Raw genomic sequence first — 20919 nt, forward strand, 5'->3', positions numbered from 1 at the left:
TAAGAACAATCTATTGCAACAAATGGCACACATCAATTACCAGGTTATATCTTCTTTGTTTAATTTGATGTCATATGCTCATTGCCAAATTTTAGATCAACCTATTTGTCGTTCTTTATATTAATAATTAAGTAAATGTTATGGATATTTATCTACTCATAGATAACTCCATTATTAATGCGTACATGAAAACAATCCCCGTTCGTTGAACGGGCTCAAAAACTAGTGTAAGCAAATAATTGTACCTATTCAAATTTGTAATGTAACCCGAACCCACTGCTATGTGAAAGTATCAAGAAGCGCCATGATCAAAAGTGTTTGAACACCAGATGGTTATAAATAACCCGAACACAACACATAGAAATAGATAAAAGTTCCCGATTAACTGAACATAATAAATAGAAAATATTAATTCTAGGCGGAAGCATCTCATGCATGACTTGTGGTTTTCAACTAATTAGTAGAACATGTCCCAAATTCCCCACATGCATGGTCAGATTTCCCTGCAACAAATTCCACTGAATCAGAAACTCAAGTGATCAGAAGTATACTTCAAAATCATCAAAGACAGAATTTTATGCACTTTGAAGCATAATATACTAGTGATTATCAAAGTTGGGAAATAATAGAATTACTACACAGGGACAGTATTACTAGTGGTTATAGGGGAAAAAAAAACCCAAAGCCACAATAGAAGCCTCCACTTCTTCTAAAAAAGTTCCTTTTATGGAGAGGAGCAAGAAAGGAGAATGCTTTAGAAGACTAAACAGGATTTACTAGAGTCGAGTAGTTTTGATTTAATCCGTCGGTGGACCTTTAATTGAATCAAATGGCCATGATCTGTTAGATTTATTGGAGACTTCAACTGTGTTTCTATTATAAAGAAGAAAGGAGCAGGCCGCCTAACCAACTCACAGTAAAGAATTTCATCACAATGCTATGAACGCTACCCTAGTAGAAGTTCAAAATTGTGGGACTTGGGCTGACTTGGTGTAATGAGCACTAACCAGTTAGGTGGGGGTAGATTAGCTTCAAAAATTGACAGAGCATTATCAACATTAGGAACACGAAGAATGGAAATATGGAATATAAAATTTACTAATCGAAAGTAAAAAAATTCCAGCAAGTGCTCCTTCTAGATTCAACACTTGTTGGGCATCAGATCCAACTTTCTTAGACGTGGTGAAAACAATTGGCAAAAGGAACTTGGAGCTCCTGCATAGGTTATGTTAATGAAACAGATACAAAGGCTACTAAGGCAAGACCTTAACTTTTGGAGAAGGGATCTATGGCAATATCGAGAAGGCACTCTTGTTGAAGATCTCATTAAAGCTAAGAATAATGTTGATGAAGATCCGGATAACAATGCACTGGTAACAACTGTTCTTCAGAAAGAACTAGACTTGAAGAAGGCTCTAACTACTTCCATGCAAACAAATAACTACTGAGGAGAGCTGGGAAGTGAGAGAACCACTAACTACTTCCATGAACAAAATGAAGCAAGGATTATTTCTACTTACAGAAGTGCACACCAAGGGTGGGAGTGTTCTTAATTATGAAGATGCCATTCAAGACCACATTCTTCAGTTTTATTAGAAGAGAATCCAATTTCAACAGGTCTAAACTTGTATCCCAAAGCTACTTTTCTACTGATGAAAAAAATTCAAACAACGGTATTTGAATTAAACCATGAAAGCTCACCAGGGCTTGATAGATTTATAGGGTATTCTTTCCGCATTGTTGGAATATTGTAAGTACTGATGTATGTTTTTTCATATCAGTCTTACTTTATCAAATCCTAATGTACCTACTATCTTTAACTCTGTAACTTTGAATCACTTTCAAAGAAAAAAATATTCTCATAATTCTCGTAATAAAACAATGAGCCCGCTATCCCTGGGATATCATAGCTGGGATATCCTCATAGGGATGAGCTACTGATGCTGTTAGATTTACTCGTATCCCGAGACTTCATTAACTGACCAAAACAGATGGCAAAGTGACGAAAATGTACATGCTTGTGTGCTCGTCTTCTTCCCAAGTTAACCTCTCTCTAATTCTCTTTAACATCAATCAAAATTGCTAGCATAAGATCTAGCCATCCATACCCACATATACTTCGAATATTACCAAGTTAGACTGTAGAATTGAAATATATGTTTCATTAATTTGAAGAAATTAATCACTGCTAGAGTCCTAGATCCCTGTCAAACAGTCAATATGTAATGTCAACTCCAAATCAGCAACCCACCAATCTGCTTCCTCTTCTTCCAAATGAGAGCAAGTGACCAACCACTCAACTAACCAAACCGATCATATGTTACCTGTAGCTTCATTGCACTTCCCAATTTTGATTTCTCTCTCTAATTTTGATTGATGTTAACATGGTAATTCACGTTGATACTTACTTCTCTAGCCTAAAGTTCTTGATACTTAAAAAAAGCTTCCTTGGGATTCCATAATCTATGTGAATCATAGTTTTGTTTTAATAAGAATTGGAAAAGGAAAAAGAAACAAAAAAAAAAAAAACAAAAAACCAAAACCAAAAGGGATTCCACTAGCGAGGTATGCAAAGAGCAAAAGATGAATTAGAGGACGAACAATTTTTTTTTTTTTTTTTGCTTTTGCTCATCAGTTTTTCTCTATATTTTCTACCTTTTTTTTCCGTCAGTTTTTTTTTTTTTAACTTTTTTTTAGTTGTATGATCAATGTTGAGATTTGTGGATCTTCCAGTCAGAGTAGCTCGTCCCTATGAGGATATCCCTGGGATAGCCGCGCTCTAAAACAATTATTAAAAACCAATCTCATAAGTTATCACACAGATGAAAACACACAAAAGAATCAATCAAGCTAAAGATAAAGACTCTAATAATCTTAAGCAGTTCAGAACTTACCTAATCTAGAAGCCTCAGCTACTGCCAAATCAACAATTTTTCCTTCTGTTTTCTTCACCCAAGAGTCAACCATATCACGCAAAATGTTAAATTTTTCCTCAGCACTTATCTTTTTGCCTTTCTTTCCTTTTTTTTTGATAGATTCTTTCATGCATTTCTCGGCATATGTACAAATAGCGGTAACATCTTCCACCGGGCAAACAAGAATATCAAATGCTTTCTTGACGTTCTTATAAACCACTATCCCCTCCTTAAAAGACCAATCTTCACGCTTGAGAATTTTCTTCAAAAACGCATGGAGTGTTGTTAGCAAAGCGAAATTATACTGAGCAATGATTAATGTATAACAACTTGGATCTCTTTTACATAATTGTATCAGTATCTCCTTGCGCTTTGCTAACAACTCCTCATCATTAAGCTCAAAATAAGTCAGTCGTGGGAAATAATCATCACCTGTCATAAAAAAAACTCAGAATTATAAAAAAAATTACCACTACTAAATGAAACCAACAGAAGACGATATCACATAAAACTGGAACATAGAAAGGTTCAAGTGGAGTGTAGATGTGTCCAACTAGTTATTGCATTAAGTACTAGATTAAGAAGAAAATCCTACTAAGACTGCTAGATCGGAAAGGACATCCAACAGAAACTTGGTTGATCCAATATTAAGAAAAACCAACAATATCAGTTTAGACTTTAGAGTAATGCGTATATATTATCAACTTGCAAATGGTTCTCGAAAAGTAATACCCATTAGATATTGGTTGAGTTTCAGATGTTTCTTGAAACCCAAAATGATATATGAGCTATATCGTGGTAACTTGATACTGTTAATTAAATTTTATATTACATGATTATATTGTATAATCTCACAACTACATGGCTGACATTTAATCTAGTTCGGTTCGATTACAATTGGATTGAACACATTTTGTTTTTTCTTAAAAGGTTTTGAATTAGATTGGATGCAAGTATTCTGGACTGATCCACTGGCAGAGCCTATAACAACAAACTACAGACAGAAGCTCCATTTTATTTTCAACATGGAGAATGCAACAAACATATGCTCATGCAGACTCACAAACGCATTACACAGCGCACATTTTATTACTAAAAAACCTCCATATAATAGGCCCGGTGTCATAAAGCCATGCGGCACCGTCAATCACCCAGTATATCACTAGGTTAAAAGATCCAGCAATCACCCAGTATATCACTGGCAAGTTCATTATACCAGTGAAGTGAAAATTATAACTGCATTAGTCTTTCTTTCTTTTCTTTTGGATGTTGAAAGCAATTTCCGGATTGCGTTATATAGGTGAAGGCATGGTCATGCAACATTTCACCTTCGCATTGAAAAACAAGATCCATTTGGCAATGAAAACACAAACTTTAACCCATGCAAGGCACTTTAAGGGGGAAAAAAAGATAAATAAATAAAATTGGTGTCCAACAGACACTACACACATTACACGTTGATGCAGACAAAAATATTTTTCACAAGAAGTATATAAAGTATATTGTAGTAACAAAGGTAGGTCACAATTCAATATGAATTAATCAACTAGAACGAGAAAGAACACAAGAATAAAGAATTTACTTACCAGGAAAAAAATTCATAAGTGCAGGGAAGAAAAATACATAATCTGGAAATCCATCATCCCATTCGGGGAGGTCATACGCAACACTTGCTATAATACACAGGAAAAAGAAGCAATTGTGTATACATTGGAAAAATTGAAGATATAACAAAACAAAAGACATAAAATATACAACTAGTAGAAATTTGAGTACCTGAGGAAGAATCCTCCATATGAGAATCCGAATCACCTAGATATGGAAATAAAAAATAAAAAACTCGATGGAATTAACGAATAAAAGTGATTACTTGAGGAAGAAAAGAAGTGATTACTTGAGGAGTAAGTCAAGTAGTCAAGACTTGAGGAAGACGGGTCATCTCGATTATCTGGATCTGGACATGGTGAGAGAAAAAATATAAATAAATAAAAGGAAATGGACTTTTGGTGGAAAAGAAAATAAATAAACCTCTGTGAGAAATTTGGTCTGCGATCTCCCTCAAGTGAGCTTCGTCACGAATTTCCATTGCGATCATCTTCAATTTCCTTCTTTTCTTTCCTACTTGTTCTAGGGTTTAATCAACAAACATCTTATGGATACCACTGTTAAATGTGTTGGGCTGGATTTTAAAACTTTTGGGCTTTAATTATTAGAAGCCCAAATAATAGTTGTTTTTTTTAGAAGCACATGATATCTATCACGTCTCTCTATAGTCTATGGGTCCGCCTGTTTCCAAAACTGGCCGGTGCAAATTTAGAAAAGTTTGGGTGGAAACTTTTGTTAAGCAAAATTTTGCATAATAAAGTTTTCCCCAATTTTTCAGGTGCTTGGTTCGCTCTTTGTGCAATTTTTTTTTGGCTAAATCTACCTCTTGGCCGGGGTGCGCTAATGAATTCACAGCCACTCATACCAGTGGTGTGCGTGTGTATTAGCGTGGTGAAGTCTTCAATCCAAAGGCTCACATTACTTGCGCAAGCGATCACGACTTGCGTATTGAAGACCAACTCTTTTTTATCATCGATTCAAAACGTTGAAAATAAATTGATAAGAGGAGCTCAAGAAGCTCACACGGGGAGAAATTTTAATTTCTACCCAAATAAAATCAGCCACATAAAGAGCTTGCACAAATGACATATGAGCGGCGCTTACTCTAATATCAACTTAACAAAGCAGGGTTGTTTCCTCACTTTCTTTACTCGCGGCTGGGATTCAATCTAAGGGTATATAAATCAACGATTGGGACGAGTGCCATGATGGCAGTGTAAATTAATTAGGCCATTAAACAAAAAAACCCTTCGTTTCTCCAGACTTAAACCACAATTGGAAGACTTGGAGACCGTGTTTTGTGGGATTAGAAAACCTTTTGGTTCTCTTCGTTCTCTGTCCCTCTACAACTTCATCTAACAAAAAAAAAACACTTTTCTCCTTGCACGCTCAATACAATCGCAGCTTTAGGTTCCACACCATTCATCAAAAGGGTACAATGAATTTATACATCTTTTTTGAAGAAATTAATTATATCATTTTCTTATAATTTTTTTTTCCTCTTAGGATGTGTTTGGTTCAACGAATTTTGATTCTCAAAGAAAGAGAAAATCCAGAAACTAATTTGCGAGAATCCATTTTTGAGGAATGTGTTTTCTAGTTGTTTGGTTCACAATTTTAAAACCGGGTCCAATCGGATCAAACCCCACCTAAAACTCGATAACCTCGATAACTCTATACACGAAAGTGATTTTCTAGTTCCTCTAGAGCTTAATTTAAGATGGAATAACTTCAAATCTCGGCCGACGCACAAAAGGAAAAGCAACTTCTCTCATTTTAAAAAGGATGTTGTTTTCCCCAATAGTGGCCCCTGAATGGAAAATGTTTTCTCTCGCTTATCATTTTCCGTGGTCTACCAAACACCTAATAGAATTTAGAATCCAGGAAAACATTTTCTTTTCTCCCATTTTCCGTGAACCAAACGCAGCCTTAATGTACAGAAAGAATTGGGTGGTCTCTTCTTTCTCTTCAACTTCGTTTCACATTCAAAGATGTTCAGTTATGGCACCGACCCAATCTCAATGCCCACCTTCAGTTCTCATTTTCATTTCTCATCGTTGAAGAATTCGATTCCAATTTCTTCCAGGTATATTGTTTTTTTTTCGATTATTTTAAGTTTTAATCTAATTTCGATTATTTGTTTTTTCTATGTTTTGGTACTAATGTATTTTTTTTTTTGCTCTACGTAACTTTTTTTTTGGGTATGCGTTGTTTTGTTGTTACTGCCATTTACATTTAGAATGTATTGGAAATTGTTATTGATATGCGCTAACTCATTAGCACCTTAAATTATGTTGTTAGGGAAGAGGAGCACATACCCTTCTCTTCTACCGTAGCTTAGTCGTTGGGTGTCATCATTGTGAATATAGGAGTTATGTAATGGTAGATATTTCAATCAGTAGCCGTCTTGATGGCTCTTTCACAAATGCTATCCTGGTAGCTCTTTTACAAACATGATAGATTTCAGCGTGGTGATTGATTGGCTATATATAGTCATACATGTCATTTTTAAGTACTTAATCCAGACTTTTACCCAAAGTTGTATACAATGTAATGGTACCTAATCCAGACTTTTACCCGAAAGCATAAACAACAACAACAAACAAATATCGGAATCAATAATTCAATGATCAATTTATCCGACTCCAAAACATTAATTGCCTGTTTTCAGATGACATCGATAAATTCATGACAGAGAGAAGAACTTTTAACACTTACAGTCATAAACTAAAACACGATTTCGGATTTGATGATGAAAGACTACTGGAGAGTTTAAAGAGCATGAGAGATGAGAGGGAGACTGCACTTGCACTTGGGTTGAGAGTTGAGACAGCATGAACAGATGGGAAGAGAGTTTAGATCAGTTCAGGAGATGAGGAGCTGCCTGTTGAGAGAGAGAGATCTCCACCCTACTACATTTACTACATTCCGTACTTCCCCTATAAATATTTAGCCTAGAATGTAACTGTTTTTTATTTATGAATCAGAAAAATCCGAAAGCAAAGAAGTTTCGCAATGAAGGTTGTCCTAAGTACGAAAAGTTTGCTTTGATATTTGGAGAAACAATGGTTGTTGATGAACATCTCCAAGGTGTAAGCAACCAAGATATGGAGGATATCACTTCTACGGATAGGGAGGACACTTCTAATAATATTGCATCGGGGCCTTCTCACATTGCGCAAATGAGAAGGATGTCCACTGATAATGCACCAAGGGTTCATGAGCAAGACTAACAACCAAGTCACTCGCGGAGTCCAATTAATAGTAGAAGTAGAGACACTGCTGGATCTGGGATGTCTGAAACACTGTTGAGGTTAGCTGAAGCTTCTCAAGCTAGAGCAGCTTTAACAAATCAATACACGATATCAAAGTGTACACGATATTACCATTTTCTTTATCTATTACCATTTTCTTTAATATTACCATTTTCAATTAATCATCCTTTTAAAGTTTAGTGTTTGTTAGAATATATATATATATATATAGCAGAAGGTTGTGCACAGGTGGTGCAACATGAACTAGTTCATAGTTATTGTTGACGAGCTGAGGATGATAGCCATAACTTGGATTGACTGGAACAAGGCTGCGGTTATTTTGGTAGTTAGGAATTGAATTGCTTGGAAACTGATGCTGACATTGTTGGTACTGCGTATTATTCCCTTGACGGTATGGAGTATAATTGGTAGATGGTCTAATAGGCGGATTGGCAAAACCTGGAGGAGCCATCTGTTGTGTATTTGGTTGCCAAGCGAAATTCGGGTTTTGTCTCTAAAGTGCATTAGGGGTGTTGAAAGCGCAAACTTCTTTAGAGGGTTGTGAAATGGAATCATATAGCAGGGGATGTTTCGACTCCCACCTACGTGGGGAACGTCCATTGGTAGGAATCTCCACTTTATTCGTTTAATCGACAGGGCTAATGCCCAATTTGCTACCATGGATCAATGTATAGGCCCATTAACTCATGTGTCTAAGGCTGAATCTTAGCCACATGGCTTGCCACTAATGTACATTGATTTATGTCCAAATTCATTTCTTATCAAAGAGATAATTATCAGTTAACAGTTATATTCTATCACAATTACTCAAGCAACAAGATTACTTGAGCTACAAGGACTCTCTACTCTACCTATATAAATACCACATTATTTTTTATAAGGAACTACGTTGAAACTTGATCCCTAGAGAATAGATCTTGGGTACGTAGGCAGCCATTATTTGGTTCAGTTTCATCTCCCTCAACATCAAATTCCTCTGTTTCTTAGTGTGTTCTTTACCATTGCTCTCGTTGTGTTGAAGCGGTTTATTGCCAAAACATAATTGCATGGCCTCGTGGGGAATTTAGAATTCATTATCACGTGAAACAATCAAGATGGTAAGCACAAGAAGCAGACCAAATAGTTAACATATTCCTCCTGCTAATAGGAATTGCAACCCTCGAAATTCAAATCAGCCAATGCAAGAACTGTTGAACAATCAAGTTACTCCTAGTGGTAAGATCAATTCTCAACATCCAACCGTAGCAGCGCCACCGCCACCACCACCACCACCGCCTCCGCTACCGCCACTCCTAATACGGTTGAGCGTGAGTTATGACAAGTCAAAAATTTAAAATAGGAACTTGAGAAGGAAGCTGGCAAAGAGGCAAAGGCCGGTGGACGAGGCTGCAAATTCAACAACATTAGGCGACCACGAAGGGACGCAGCCCATTCCAGTGTATGGGACCATCTTGAAGATCCACTTCATCGTCCTCAACAACGTGTTATTTCTCAAACACAATCAACCAGTGCACACTCTAAGAGTAATGACCCTATTACCCGTACTTATGGGGAGAATCGGATTGGCAGGGATAACTACTACCCTAGACATGTCCGATCTCAAATAGAAGATTTACCTTTGAGAAGCAATTTCAGGGAAGACTGCCATCCGAGATATGTGTCCGACATGACTAGAAGGCGGCATCCCGCAACAAAACAACAAAACATGGAGAAGTGGTATAATTATACCGACCACTCGGCCAAGGGTGACTATCGACCTAGACAGGCTAGTTACAGGGATAGACAAAGACAATCACCGGTCGGAGCTGATCGTGCGTACCGCTAAAGATCTTTAACTCCAATAAGAGATAATGGAAGGTATCCTTCTCCACATGGGCACGACCGGGGGCGTCCAGTTGTTCGAGCCAATACTTTAACTCTAACAGAACAATAGTTGAAAGAGTTGATTGCAAAAGAACTTAACGATAGAGAGTCAAGGGATGTAAGAATGAAAAACTTGACAGTCAATGATGGCGTACTTGATAAGTTTTAAAACCGACATTCGGGAAGCTTACCACCATCCCGACTTCAAACAACCCGATTTTGAACTTTATGATGAGTCGGAAGGAGATACTGGCTTGCATGTTCTATCGTTCAAAAATAAGTTGGTGTTATGGGGTGGAGATGATCCGCTCATATGTAAGCTCTTTCCATCAACTCTAAAGGGAGAAACATTACGCTGGTTTAGTGAGTTGCCTTCAAGATCAATTCACCAATACAATGAACTAGAAAATCAGTTTGTTAATCGTTTTCGCCACAATTGCAAGACGCCAAAGGATGTCGACTCACTTTTGAACATCAAGCAACAACGTGATGAAAAGTTACGTACTTTTGTTACTAGGTTCCGGAAAGCAGCAGCACCGCCGCCGCCGCTACCGCAAACAGCGATACAAACACCTCCGAAAGAAGGCGTCGCGGAAGAAAGTATAAGGAAAAACTTCATCCTAGATTGGACCGACCTGACAGGGAAGGCCGACCTCGCAGATTTGCGGAAAATCGCCATCCTAGACAGTCCGTCCAGACAGGGAAAAAAGGCGTCACGGAAGAAAGTATAAGGAAAAACTTCATCCCAGACTAGACCGACCTGACAGGGAAGGCCGACCTCGCAGATTTGTGGAAAATCGCCATCCTAGATAGGTCCATCCAGACAGGGAAAAAAGGTGTCACGGAAGAAAGTATAATGAAAACCTTCATCCTAGACTGGACCGACCTGACAGGGAAGGCCGACCTCGCAGATTTGAGAAAAATTGTCATCCCAGACAGGTTCGACTAGGCAGGGATGAAGGTGTCATAGAAGCAACTAGAGGGAAGACCACAATCCCAGACAAACTACCGACCTAGATAGGTTGGTTACACGCAAAGAAAAAGACAATCTCCAGTCGGACCCGAAAGTGTGTACCGCCTAAAATCTCTAACTCTTGTAAGAGGTAATGGCAGGTGTCATCTTCCACATAGGCTCGACCGGGGGCGTCTGTCTGTTTAAATCTTCTAGGTGAAATGGATTTCACTCTTTAATACAATTTTTTATGATCTGCTGGGAAAAATAATGGAGGCTTATATCGATGATATAGTCGTTAAATCGAAGGATACTGAGACTTTAAAGAGGGCGGCAACTTGGAACATTGATTGTAAGATGGCATTGCAACAACTGAAGAAATACTTGGCCAGTCCTCCTATATTGACAAGTCCTTCAACGGGTCAACCTAGTGGCATATACCTGGCAGCTACAACTCAAGCTGTTAGTGACGTTCTTTTCATTGATGGTTGTAGACCCGTCTTTTTTTATCAGAATCAAGTAGATTAGCCGAATGGGAAAGTTATCTTAATGCATATAACATTGTCTTTGAAAGTCGTACTACTGAAAAAGGACATGTTCTGGCTTCTTTGGTAGCTGATTTTCCGATTGATGATTCTCCTATTGACGATTTTTTGCGCCAGGAAGAATCTATGGAAGACATTCTGCCGCCAATAACTGGGGGCGATGAAGACCAACTTGAAAACGCAATTCCTAAACCCATTGACCTATGTATTGTTTACTCAGATGGCTCCCATAGTAAATCTGGGTCGGGAATTGGATGTGTTTTTGTTAAACCCGGCGGAGAAAAGATTGGGAAATCTGTGCGACTTGGCTTCGCCGCTTCAAATAACGAAGTCGAGTATGAGGATGCCATTTGTGCCTTGAGAACGGCTTTGATGACAGGGGCCGAAGCTCCAGTTATACACGGATTCTCGCCATGTTGCAAATCAGTTTGGTGGGTCTTTTGAAGCAAAAGATGAGCGTATGACAGCTTATCTTAGTTTGATACATAGTCTTGTTCGACAATTTGATAGCATCTCTATCACTCAAAGACCCCGAAATGACTTATGTCATGCAGATTCATTGGCTTATCTCTCTGCCGCCGTTAGAAGTGAAGGACTTGACACATCACTTTTGCAGTCATCTTTTCGTCAGTCTAAGTTTGAACGCTTTTACGTTCGCTTAGTTCATTACTATCATTATGAAAAAAATCTGACGAAGTTACCACATTTAGCTTTGTCAGTCTAAGTTTGAACGCTTTTTACGCTCGCTTACTCATTACTATCATTACGAAAAAAAAATCCGACGAAGTTACCACATTTAGCTTTGTCAGTCTAAGTTTGAACGCTTTTGACGCTCGCTTACTCATTACTATCGCTACGACAAAATCTGACGAAGTTACTACGTTTAACTTCGCTAGTCTAAGTTTGAACGCTTTTACGCCGCTTTAGTTCGTTAATATCGTTATTTACAAAATCGGCGAAGTTATCGCGATTTAACTTTGTCGGGTCCTAAGTTTGAACGCTTTTACGTTCAGCTTAGTCCATTACTATCGTTCGACAAAAATCGATAAGGTTACCACGTTTAGCTTCGTCGGCCTTAAGTTTGAACGCTTTTATGCTCGCTTTAGCCTAATTTTGCAAAGTTAAGCACGCATTGGGGCGCTTTTCTCTACATAGGGCGCCTCGTTCTATTTCATTTCAATTACATAAATCTACAACATTGTCGGTATTTCGCGGGTATGTTATCCGACACAACAACAATATTCAATAGCAAACCCATTTTATTTATTTTTCATCAAAAGAAGTTTTAGCTCTATGGTATTACATTCACACAATTACCTAATCAATTGTCTCCTCAATTATCTTACGGTCGCCGAGTAAATCTTCGTTTTCTTCTTGAAATCTGCATTCCTTTAAACAGCACTTTCGGTTAACTATCTTCCGCGATTCATTGTTTTTCTAAGGCATTGTGTTTTCTCTTTTTCTACGAAAAATTTTCCCGGCGAAAAATTTTCACAAATTTCATTATTTTTCTAAGGCATTGTGCCGATCTTTTCTACCTAAAAATTTTCCGAGTGAAAATTTTCGTCAAATTTCCATTATTTTTTAAGGCATTGTGTCGATCTTTCTCACTGAAAAAATTTCCGGCGAAAATTTTTCAAAACATTATTTTTCTATGGCATTATGTCGATCTTTCTCTTAAAAATTTTTCGAAAATTTTTAATTTTCGCACTTCATTATTTTTTTCTAAGACATTGTGCCGATCTTTTTCTACTTAAAAATTTTCCGAAATTAAAATTTTTCGTCGGCTTCATTATTTTTTCTACGGCATTGTGCCGATCTTTCTCTGAAAAATTTTCCGGCGAAAATTTTCGGCTACGGGCCATTATTTTTCTATGGCATTGTGTTGATCTTTCTCCTAAAAATTTTCCAAGCAGCGAAAATTTTCGTCAAGATCATTATTTTTCTAAGGCATTCGCGATCTTTCTACTTTTGAAATTTACCAAGTGAAATTTTTGACAGCTTTCATTATTTTTTCTAAGGCATTAAGCCGAACTTTCGAGCGAAACTTTCGAGGCTCGTATTAACCGCATTTTATCCGTCGCGGCAAAATTCGCATTACGTTAACTTTCTAAGCGAAAACTTTATTCAGCTTATTTATTTATTTCTCTACGGCATTGTGATCTTTCCGTTCAAAATTTTTCGTCAATATCTTTTGCTCGTAATTCGCCGTTTCAACCTACGAAGAAAATACGAATCTTTTCGTTAGTCTTTCAGACTTAACCAAAATTTGAAGCTAAATGTAAAAAAATACTAACATACCTGTTTCATGTTGTCGAATTTTTTTGCCACCGCTTTGTCATATTCTCCGAACTTTTCTCCATCTTCTTCGGCAGCCCAAAATAACTCAATAATTGCGCAATTTCTTTGTTTAATGGAATTGCACTCCCGCAACTTAATTGTGAGTAAGTCGTTACTACTTCATCTTCTTCGACTTTCGTTTCAAATGCATACACTTCATCCATCTCAAATTTCTCGAGTACTAGTATTTTTTGTATTTCCTTAAGCGACCATCGACGCGGTTTCAGGTAGTCGCTGTATCTGTCACCTTCTTTCCACCTCTTAAACTCTATCATCGTCATATGACTCGTGTATAACGTTTTATATACTTCGTAATATTCTTTGTTCGATTCTCTACTGTGTATTATAGATCTATCGATTTGTTCACTCTCCTTTGATATTGGTTAAGTTTAATTCCTCTTGGTTTCGGTTTATAAATGCTCAAATTCTTAACCAATTTATAGTTCGCATCCAATTCGCGATCTTCGGCTCTTAGTGCAGGTGTCTTTCTCTGACCAGCTCTTTCTCCAATACACCTCATAGACGGAACTTCTTCCTCGCTGTCGAGATGGGTCCTGCTTGTTCGAGTAGTAAGAGAAGAGGAGCTCTTTCCTTTTTGCATGCACGTATAGTGGGTATGTGGCTTTCTAGGAAGCCTGATGGTACTGAATAGATTTTACAATAAGAGTTGCAGCGCTAACAGCAACATCAAGCTTACCTTGGCAATTTTGTTCAAGTTTCAATAGCTTAGCTTCCTTTTCCTTAGCTTCGCTTTCCTTGGTCTTGATATCTGGATTTTGTACTTGTTGATCTGATGATGCAAACTTCTCCAATGGTGACGAATGTCATGATAAACAGATTGCCATAACTTCCAAACTGCACCAAACCTGATATAATCCTTGGCATCGACCAATTTACGCCCAATTTCATAGAAAATATGGTCAGGAAATCACATGGGGTATTGGGCAGGACAAGAGCCGCACTTCCAACGCATGTTGTCTCTCCATCCATCTCTTGTGATCACGAGATTCAGCTTGCTCAAGATCCAAATCGTCAGCATGAGGAATCTCTATTGCAAACCAAACCATTACACTTCGTTGTTTATTCATATACAGCCAAAACGAGTTTTTTGGTCAACGTGTTTCTTTCAATTTTCTACTTAAACAAGAACCCATGCTAACTGACTTATTGGGGCCGCCTGTTAGGGTCCGATCGACCCTAAACACTAGTCAACCAAATCGATAACAGGCTACAGTCGAATTTATCCTCAATCTTTCAGCCATGTTCACTAAACAAGTTAAATACTACTACTATTTATGGGGTGTCCATAGCTATTAAACAAATATACATGTGAAATACTGCAACCATTTGGGGTGATAATGCGATATTTGTATTTTGCACAATTGTAGTACAAACCAGAAGACATTATTTCAGTTAACTGCCTACTTGCCTTGTCTGCTGCTGTTGCTCGTCATTGTATGGCTCAATGTGCTGTGTTTGCAGTACCTCTTTCCATTCATGTACTTACTGGTACTGCTTAGTGCACCTAATTGTCAAACAGTGACATATTTTACTTGAACATCTACACCAATGTAGAGGACTTGAGTACTTGAGTCCACCACATGTCGATACCTGTTATATTAACAGTCTCCTTCTCTACATTGCATTGAGTTTTTATACGCACAACAAACTTATCATAGGACTTAAATGTTGATAAGTTTAATGTAAAACAGACAAAATTAACATTCACCATGTTTTCTTTGCAAAGCATCAATCTTCTTTACAGTGCAATAGATAGATAATTTGCCTTTTAAGCTATATATATTACACCATATTCTCTTCCTATACACCTCGATAATTAGAAAACCATAAAAAACTCTCTGCAAATTCCTCGGATATATTTTCGGAATACAATCCAAAGTTCACTAAATTGATCGTTCATCAAAGAATGGCCTAATTTAGTAATCTGGGCTTCAGCACTTAGTTCAATATACATGCTTACTGTTTGCTATCAGGAAGGTCTGAAAGGCACCCATGGAATGGTAGTGAAACATCCACGATTCCTTGGACCTCCTCTTGCCAGGCCAATTACGGACAAATAGCACCTTACTTCGTCACTTGGGGAAGCTCGCCGTCCACCGCCACCACCACCTATTGTTGCATTCTGGCTGTTATCCATCCATTCTGTATGAGGAAAAGAAATAAAACATATGACAGAAAATCGAGTACTAAAAAATAATTAAAACAATCTATAGCTGGTCTGAAACGGATTAGCTTTTACTTTGCAATCTCTAACATGCGATCTAGAAACTAGTTTTGTTTGGTCTAGCTCCATATTTTCTTCTGGAAACCATCTCTTAGCGCAGTAGGCTCTCAAACAAAGAGCTTTGAGGGCTCCTCCTAGCAGTAATTTGGACCACTGTACTAATTTTAATATCTCTTAATGAAATGTCTATTATTGAAATAAACGAAAGCAAAGAAAAAAAACATGGCCACAAAAATTATGAAATAATTAAGTTAAGAAATAACCTGATTTTGATTGGTTCTGTGGACATCTCCCAATCTTTCTTCTGCAACCTATTTTACAGATATATTATGTAGGTCAGAAAATGGAGAAATACTATATCTAATATTTTTGTGTGTGTCTGGGTGCGTTCTAAAATCCCAAGCACCAAAATAGGAATTAATAGAAGGAGAACAAACCTGTAAATATTCTGCAAGACGAGCACTATCTGGGTCCAACTGCAGAGCTGCACAAATGAGATAGCTAGTCAGCAACCGTTTGCCTTAATCATTATGTCTAAGAAGAGAGTGTAGTAGAATTGCATACATTAAATAAGAAATAGTCTACAAATGCAAGTACGCAAAACTCAACACAATGCAGTGACCACAACATTAGTTCAATCCCTTGACTTCGTCGAACTTAATCGAATGTATGATTTTTTTTCTGGGTGAAAGCAGTAAACCCAACCAGTAGCCCAAGTTACTAAACAAATGTAAGTAGTCTTAAACTGACTTTGAGCTAGTAGTACCATGAAATTTGTGTGAATAGAATGTCATGCCATTACAAACCTTTCGTAAGTCCTTTGTCAATAGCATCACGATATTTCCCTTGTGCAAAATAGCCGAAACCAAGATATGAGTATGGCCTGCTGCAATTTGGATCAATTTCAATGAATTTCTTAGTCTCTAATAGCTTCCACATATTTGTAGATCTTGTAAAACGTGATTGCCCTGATAAAAATGCATTGTAGTAAATCACATTACTGTTACAGTTCAGAAAAGTATAAGAGATGCACTATACAAGGTAATCAAAGAGAAAGCATGTGATATTCCAAGCGCAAAGCCCAACAACTTGAGTAGGATATCCAACCAACCAAGTTGGAAATTAAAGACTGCCACTTTTAGAGGCTAGTAATGCTTAAGTTGGACGGGTAAGTTCGACAGGGCATGTGCTACTCCACTCGGATGAGCTAGTGAGATAAGCGAGCTTTTGTAATTTGGGAAGAAGCAGTTTGAGTGAGGTCTAGTAGTCATTATTGCTTTCACTGTAGAACATTGTAATCTCTTTATCATTTTATATTAATAAAAGAAAGTGAATTTTACTGACAATAGTAAGTAACTTTTCTTTTTCAAAAAAGGTTAGAAATGGTTATATTAACAGAGGATACAAAAGAAAAACAATTGTATCAGCAGAACTTAAGAGTTAAAACTGTAGAACTGCAAACAATCACTTTCTATTCTTTTTTATCAATAACTGTAAACAAGAGCCAGAAGCTTAGAAACTCCAAAAGAAGTTGTACAAAAGTTTCCTAGATAATAGTTCAGCGAAAATTGATTAAGGCTCAATATGGCTATTGCTATGGAAGTTATGTTCCTTGCAACATTGGCTCCAAACATGCAACGCCAAGTTCTGGTCTTGCATCATAGCATATCAGCAATCTACACTAACACTAACCTGTTACAGTAGCAGACGCAATTTCTGTCACAAAGTTTAATAGCATAGCTATACAGTTCGATTGCATCAGAAAACAACTTAGATTGCATGGCGGTGTTACCTACGGAAAGAAAGAGAACAAATTTTTAGGATATATAACCAAAAGATGGATACAACCACTAAGGGGGTGTTTGGCAACTAATAAAAAGTCATAAGCTACCAAGCTAAAAAGTCCTTATTTGATTTTTCACTTAATGTAAAGTATAAGTACGTTTGTCAAAAACACAATTTCTAAAGCCAAAAAGATGAAATTGAAAAACCAAGAAGTTAAAAGTTTGTTTGGTGTAAACAAAATTTCAAAATGCTTCAAAATCAACATTTTTTAAAATGAATTCCGTTTGTCTTTATCCAGGTTATAGATATTATAGTATCTCATTACTAACAGATGAATTAAAGGAGTATAGTGGAGAATAGCCACTAGTTTAGGCGCTAGCATCAGTGTTGGTCCCGGGTTCGAAACTAGCTATGCACACTTTAAGTTTTTATAACCAGATTTAATCATATAAGTGGAAATTTAGGAAAAAAGAAATAAAAGAAACTTGTTAGAGGGAGGAGTCGAACATGTGACCTATGGAAGGCGGAACGGCTGGTTGATTCCCGGGTAGACAATAACACTTGTGTGCGGACCCAATTTCACAATAAAAAGCCACAAAGCCCAAAGGAAAAAGCCTAAAAAATAGGCTACATAGAAAGCAATTATTGGTCTTCTCAAAAAGCTATATTTTTGCCTTCTTAACTTGATGGTTTCTTGACTTTGGGACATTACCAAACGAACTTTTGTCTTTTATCCTCTTAGAAAGCCACAAAGTGGCTTTTAGAGGTGTTGCCAAACGCCCTCTAAGCAAGCAAATTGTAAATAATTCAATTTCCATAAGAAGATCCAAAGAGCACTAAAAAAAGAGGAATTAAGAAAATCCATAGACAGTGAATCTGTTACTCTTTTTTGTGTTCTGTTTTTGCTGCTATATAAATACATTAGGAATTATTGATCAACCATATAAGTTTCAGAAAATCTAATAAAAAGTTGTTTTCCGATAAGACATGCAGAGCCTAAAGAAAGTTTATAAAGCATTGTAATTCAGATTTCAGAGCACGGCGTACATAGATTTATTTTTCTATTCGGTATTTCGGTAAAAGTAGAACTTTATCAAAAAGCAATCAATCAAGAGAACATAGGGTGAGCTATCCTCTAATGCAAGAAACAACAAAATAAATAAATAAATAACTCTACATATCCCAACCGCACAGTTAGAACATTATGGCATCCCATCTACAAACAAGATATTCAAAGGGCTTGTAGTAGCAGTCCTTATATATCGTATTAACAATCTAAATATGGTGGAAAGAAAAGAAAAGAAAAAAATCTCTATTAGATGGGAATTCTTCCTACACCTATGAATTCCATTGGACCCAAAAATGATACATTGGAAGAATCTTTTGGGTCTTCCAATATCAATAGGTTGATTATTTCGCTCACACGTCCTTTATCTTCTCATTCACCTTCGACAGAAAGAACAAAGGGCCTTTAATCCTCAAAAACAACCTCCTCCAAATACCCTTATACTCCTGCATAACGTCTACTATTACTTTCCAACCACAAACCCCTCAAGATTTTGAAAGGAAATTTTCTCCATAGACGTAACCCTTCCAAGAATGAACATTCATATTCCAAGAAGCTAAGAATGTCTTCACCGAGCTTAGGTAAATCCACTGAACACCAGACAGAAATAAAGTATATACCAGACTCACCACAAGAAACGACATGATAGTGAGGGTATGATCCAGTGACTTGCCACCATAAACACAATGAACAGACATTAACCGACTGATAGCAAAGCACTGACGCACCCAAAAAAAACATGGTGTCTAAGTCGCCGAGCTTCATATCCACAATTTATTTTACTTGTTATGAAACTTCGACTCCAAATAATTCAAAACTTTTAGATGACTAATGGAAAAGTGTTGAAAAAAGACCAAGTTGAAAATAAAGATGGAAAGACAAGAAATATACTTTTCAAGATTTGGAGCAACAAGTTTCTTGTCGTCCCAATACAAAAGCCAAGGGAAAGTAGATTTATTCTAAAATGGGAAAAATGATGTAGGACATAGGGAGATGTAATTCAGAAAAAAAAATTTATAGTTATAATCAGAATGACTTTTGTATTATTGTCGCTACATTGTAATTAGGATTTGCTATGAAGTCCAATCAAGTTTTTGTTATGCTCCTTAGGATACAGGTAGCTTTAAATTTGGAGTTTCATGAGAGTTTAGAGAATAGTTTCTATGTCCGCATGCCTTCATATGCAATGAAATACCCACTGATAATAAAATAAATAAATAAAATATAATGTACAAGGAATGACAACAGTATCAAGAATTTAAGGCATTAAAATTTAGAATGTCATGAATCAGAGATGAATTGTGTTGTTTTTTAATCCACAACTTGAACCTTCCCCTTGGGTTATGAAGGTTTTCTTAAATTGCTTCTGCTATGTTAAGTATATCACACGGTAAATACAAGGCCCAAACAGACATTACAAAATAATATACAACAAACAAGTTGATGTAAAATACATTGTAATCTAAATTTCTCAGCCAGGTTCGGCGACTTGATTGGTTGACATCCTGATCTTTCAAATTCCTGATAAGGCCAAATTTATGTCAACCAAGGCATCTCAAAGAAAAGATGGAGAAAGAAATGGACAAAATTGAGAACGAACATATACAAATAACTCTCTCTCTCCGCAGTTCCGCTCACTCCCCACTGCATTGCAGTATTCTAGTAGTAAGTCAGGTGACAGCATATGACAACAAAATAAGTCCCAATTCCCAACAGTATTACTGGACCCAAATCAAGACTTGCAATGTACTTTCATGAGTAGCATACACCATACAGATATGATAAGCCAAAAGAAAAGTAGTGTACCTTGATAAGAGCAGCATATCTAGAGTTGAATGAGCAAGGTGGTTTTTTAGGCTGGTCATCACCAAGCCTGATAATTTTATCGAGTCAATCCCTGCTGCAATACTTTATACTCATAAGAGAACAAACCCCCTAGGGCAACCGTAGGATTGAGTAGAATATTCGATGATGAAGGTGGTGGCTTATTTTGAGTCTCCCTCCTGACCCTACACTCCACTGCCAGTCTGCCAGTGGACTAGTGTTTCTATCAACAAAGGTGACCGAAAAACGTGCTTCTTCAAAAAACCTCTCAATCATATGTTTTATTACTCTTTCCAACATATTATTGAACCATCTACCAATCATTGCGAGAATGTAATGACGTTGACAGAAACAAAATAATGAGCAGACAAGGGTGTTTTGGGTTTTGTGGAGTGAAACGGTGAAAGTTAAAAAGGGAAAATTCTGTTCCGGCTGACGTCAGGAGTTGCAAAGAGTATTGATTTTTTTTAAGGTTGACCATATAGGGACGTTGACCAAGTAGCC

At 37.1% G+C, this 20919-nt stretch overlaps 2 protein-coding genes and 1 long non-coding RNA gene across 7 annotated transcripts; 1 reads left to right on the forward strand and 2 right to left on the reverse strand.

Moving 5' to 3' along the window:
- Positions 1-228: 228 nt before the first annotated feature.
- On the reverse strand, positions 229-5101 carry LOC147480534 (uncharacterized). Of its 3 annotated transcripts, XM_086576460.1 has the most exons (6): positions 4944-5101; positions 4810-4869; positions 4692-4727; positions 4502-4588; positions 2895-3347; positions 229-503 (listed from the first exon to the last, which is right to left on the reverse strand). In XM_086576460.1, the coding sequence occupies exons 1-6, from the start codon at positions 5008-5010 to the stop codon at positions 454-456; spliced, it is 753 nt and encodes a 250-aa protein (XP_086432586.1). In that variant the 5' UTR covers positions 5011-5101; the 3' UTR covers positions 229-453. The 3 variants fall into 3 exon arrangements, with proteins under 3 accessions (XP_086432586.1, XP_086432587.1, XP_086432588.1); XM_086576461.1 differs by lacking the exon at positions 4692-4727 and having other exon boundaries at positions 4944-5096; XM_086576462.1 differs by lacking the exon at positions 4502-4588 and having other exon boundaries at positions 4944-5096.
- Positions 5102-6465: 1364 nt separating this feature from the next.
- Positions 6466-7974, forward strand: LOC147480535 (uncharacterized). The gene is made up of 2 exons (XR_015206957.1): positions 6466-6606; positions 7508-7974. It is a non-coding gene; the product is annotated as an uncharacterized LOC147480535 (long non-coding RNA).
- A 7239-nt stretch (positions 7975-15213) lies between these two features.
- Positions 15214-20807, reverse strand: LOC147480536 (uncharacterized). 3 transcript variants are annotated; one of them, XM_086577863.1, is made up of 8 exons: positions 20398-20724; positions 20046-20112; positions 17433-17532; positions 16547-16708; positions 16178-16224; positions 16004-16051; positions 15756-15893; positions 15214-15658 (listed from the first exon to the last, which is right to left on the reverse strand). In XM_086577863.1, the coding sequence occupies exons 1-8, from the start codon at positions 20454-20456 to the stop codon at positions 15626-15628; spliced, it is 654 nt and encodes a 217-aa protein (XP_086433989.1). In that variant the 5' UTR covers positions 20457-20724; the 3' UTR covers positions 15214-15625. The 3 variants fall into 3 exon arrangements, with proteins under 3 accessions (XP_086433989.1, XP_086433990.1, XP_086433988.1); XM_086577864.1 differs by lacking the exon at positions 15756-15893 and having other exon boundaries at positions 20398-20807; XM_086577862.1 differs by having other exon boundaries at positions 15214-15893.
- Positions 20808-20919: the final 112 nt, after the last annotated feature.

Source organism: Coptis chinensis, chromosome 8 (genome assembly GCF_015680905.1).
Source record: "Coptis chinensis isolate HL-2020 chromosome 8, ASM1568090v1, whole genome shotgun sequence".
NCBI classification, from domain to species: domain Eukaryota; kingdom Viridiplantae; phylum Streptophyta; class Magnoliopsida; order Ranunculales; family Ranunculaceae; genus Coptis; species Coptis chinensis.